A 2,627-nucleotide genomic window follows, 5' to 3' on the forward strand; every position below is an offset into this window, starting at 1 on the left:
AGTCAAACATTATCATCATCTTAAGAATGTTTCACGGTTGGTTTTCAAGTTAAAATTAACATTCTTCTCTTCAATATGTTCTCGGAAATTAAAAATGACATATCTTCACAGAAAGCTTCTGCAGGAATTCCCAATCAGAGTGAAATGTAACTTAATACATAATAGTGTGCTTTCTGGGTTAGATAACAGCTTCTGTGCAGCAATTTAGCTTGAAGCTCCGAACGAAAACATTCACCCAGTAAAACACAGACAGTTTAAGAGATTTTAATGTGCTTTTTCATACAGTATATTGTATGCATATCCAGCATAGCATTTCTCATACATATAACTCTTATATCCAGGGAAAGTAGAGCTGAGAGGATGATTAACAGTCAGTCTACCATAACATTACTTCTGCCGTACAGTGGTGGCACAGCTCAGCCGCCTCAGAGGCTCCCCTTGTACTCGGAGGGCATAACACTGTTCCAGCTGTCTTCAACCGAATTTTCCAACTGCAAAAAGTAATAACACTGAGAAACAAATATCTAAAAACAATAAGTGTGCTGAGGTTAAATACAAAATTTACAGAAAAAAAGCAAATAAAAACAGAGGTTAACAAATACAAAGTTGGAAAATAAGTCAGAGAAATCAGCCATATCCTAACCATTCAATACTCTGATTATACTTGATTTAAATCCACAATTCACAGCAGTTTAGAGGCAAAAAACTGTCCCCTGCTTCTTCATCGTAATCAATATGACTATGATATCCATCATTATCATCATAACCATCATCGTTGTCGTTAACATTGTCTCTATCTTTTTATCTTTGCATTTCAAGCTCCCTTTCTTATCCAAGGTAAGGGTGCTCACTTTGGAAGTTGTAGTCCGGACACACTTTTTGCACCAGCTTGTAGTCGATGCTGAGGAAAGAGATGAAGATGCAGATGACCTTGAAGGGTTTGGCACAAAGCCAGGCGGCGTGGGACTGGGTGTGCTCCGTGAAGCAGGTCTGAGAGGGGTCATACAGGCAGGGTTTGGGCTTCTTGGATCTGTTGGTCTTCTCGTACTCCACCCGACAGTTAAAGGTCTTTATCCCTTTGTGGTTGACGGTGGACTGCTGGGTCTCCCGGATCTGGACCTCCTGCTGAGTGTGAGGGTGTAGCTGATGGTGCTGCTGCTGCTGGTGGTGGAGGACCTCAAACTCCACAACTTTGGTGGGCGGCACAATGCTGACCGACACGTTCCCAAGGCTGGACGAGTTGTGGCGGAAGTAAACGGTGAACGTGCCGTTGATGTGGTCCACGATCTTCCCTGTCACCAACAAGCTGAACTTCATGGTCTTGACGTTGAAGTAGAAGTCTCCCCAGCCGAAGATCTTCTTGGTCTTCATGTTTGTCTTTAGCGAGGGCTTGCGCTTAGAGCGGTATCCTGTCTGGTCCAGCAGCAGGGACTGATTCCGGGCCGGGTCGTAAGGGTTATAGAAACTGTAGGTGGGTGGCTTGGTTTTCATAGGTGTCTGGTCGATGGAGGTGGAGAAGATACGTGTTTGGTATGGAGGCTTCACCACTCCTCCTGAGGGTCCACCCATTGTGCCTCCTCCTATGCCATAGGGGAGAGACTTCATCACAGACCCCACTGGGCGCAGGTCTGAGAACTCCACCTGCTTCTCCAACCCTTGGACCTGAAGGAAAAAAGACACAGAAAAGAGAAGAAGAATGTAACTTTAGTTACAGTGGGCTATTTTCACTTTCACATATTCTCCAGGACAGAAAGCAGAAGTTGTGCAAGGATAAAACGTGTTACTAGTTATAGTTTGAAATTGATATTTTGCAAATTTCAAAACTGATAGCAATTTTGCTGACTATAGCCTTAAAAGACTTCTGTTAGTACTGGGATTGAATAAGAGATGAAGAGGCAGAATTATTTAAATTCAATCTTGAAACCGTCTGGACAAAATCTATTAAACATAAAAAAATCTGTTATGTCCAATTTCATTTTACACACATTATCATAATCCTAAGTGTTGTTTAGGTCACTATCAGAGAGATATGTTTTACCTCACATGCATTTTATTTCCATATGCACCCAAGTTGTTGGATGTGGCTGTGTTTCATCTCTCGAATTCAAGAAAACAAAACCATCTATTTTTGTTAACACACTTTAATTTTGTTGTCAGTGTTGCTCCGGAGAGAAAAACAACTCTGCATGTAAGGTAATGGATGTGAGCCTTTGTTAGTTGAGACAGCTTTCTGCCTTTAATCCACAGCCTAGGTGGTTATTCACTGCGCTGATTGACTGGAAATGTTCCCCTGCTCTCTTGCATGTCTCATCAATCACATCACTGCCATGTTCACATCCATATGCATGTATGTACACAGTCTAAAACACACACAACTCGGCACACAAACACATTTGCACACATGCAAACTTCAAGCTGAAAGCTGTCATGAAGTGACAGCGAGAAGAATTACAGCTATTCGGAGGTTAAATGTGCTTCCCCTGAGGACGCATTTGGATAGAGTTTTTAAAACTGTTCTGGTGGATAAACAAACCAAAGGAAAAAATGAAAGCATTTCAACAGAAGTACAGGATGAGATCTTTGTGTCTACTCATGCAAGGACAGTTTCCGTCTCCCTTCATTTCTAT

General features: G+C 42.0%; 1 protein-coding gene across 1 annotated transcript; it reads right to left on the reverse strand.

The window, feature by feature from the left end:
• Window positions 1-254: 254 nt before the first annotated feature.
• On the reverse strand, window positions 255-1,680 carry LOC104959494 (neurexophilin-4-like). Its single transcript, XM_010787398.1, has 2 exons — window positions 852-1,680; window positions 255-491 (listed from the first exon to the last, which is right to left on the reverse strand). The coding sequence occupies exons 1-2, from the start codon at window positions 1,603-1,605 to the stop codon at window positions 475-477; spliced, it is 771 nt and encodes a 256-aa protein (XP_010785700.1). The 5' UTR covers window positions 1,606-1,680; the 3' UTR covers window positions 255-474.
• Between the last annotated feature and the right edge of the window lie 947 nt (window positions 1,681-2,627).

Source organism: Notothenia coriiceps, unplaced genomic scaffold, assembly GCF_000735185.1.
Source record: "Notothenia coriiceps isolate Sejong01 unplaced genomic scaffold, NC01 NC01_scaffold00030319, whole genome shotgun sequence".
In the NCBI taxonomy this organism is placed as follows: Eukaryota; Metazoa; Chordata; class Actinopteri; order Perciformes; family Nototheniidae; genus Notothenia; species Notothenia coriiceps.

What these genes read in the sequence shown, in the direction of transcription:
- LOC104959494 (XM_010787398.1), bottom strand. Translation starts at nt 1,605, where the DNA reads ATGAAGTCTCTCCCCTATGGCATAGGAGGAGGCACAATGGGTGGACCC.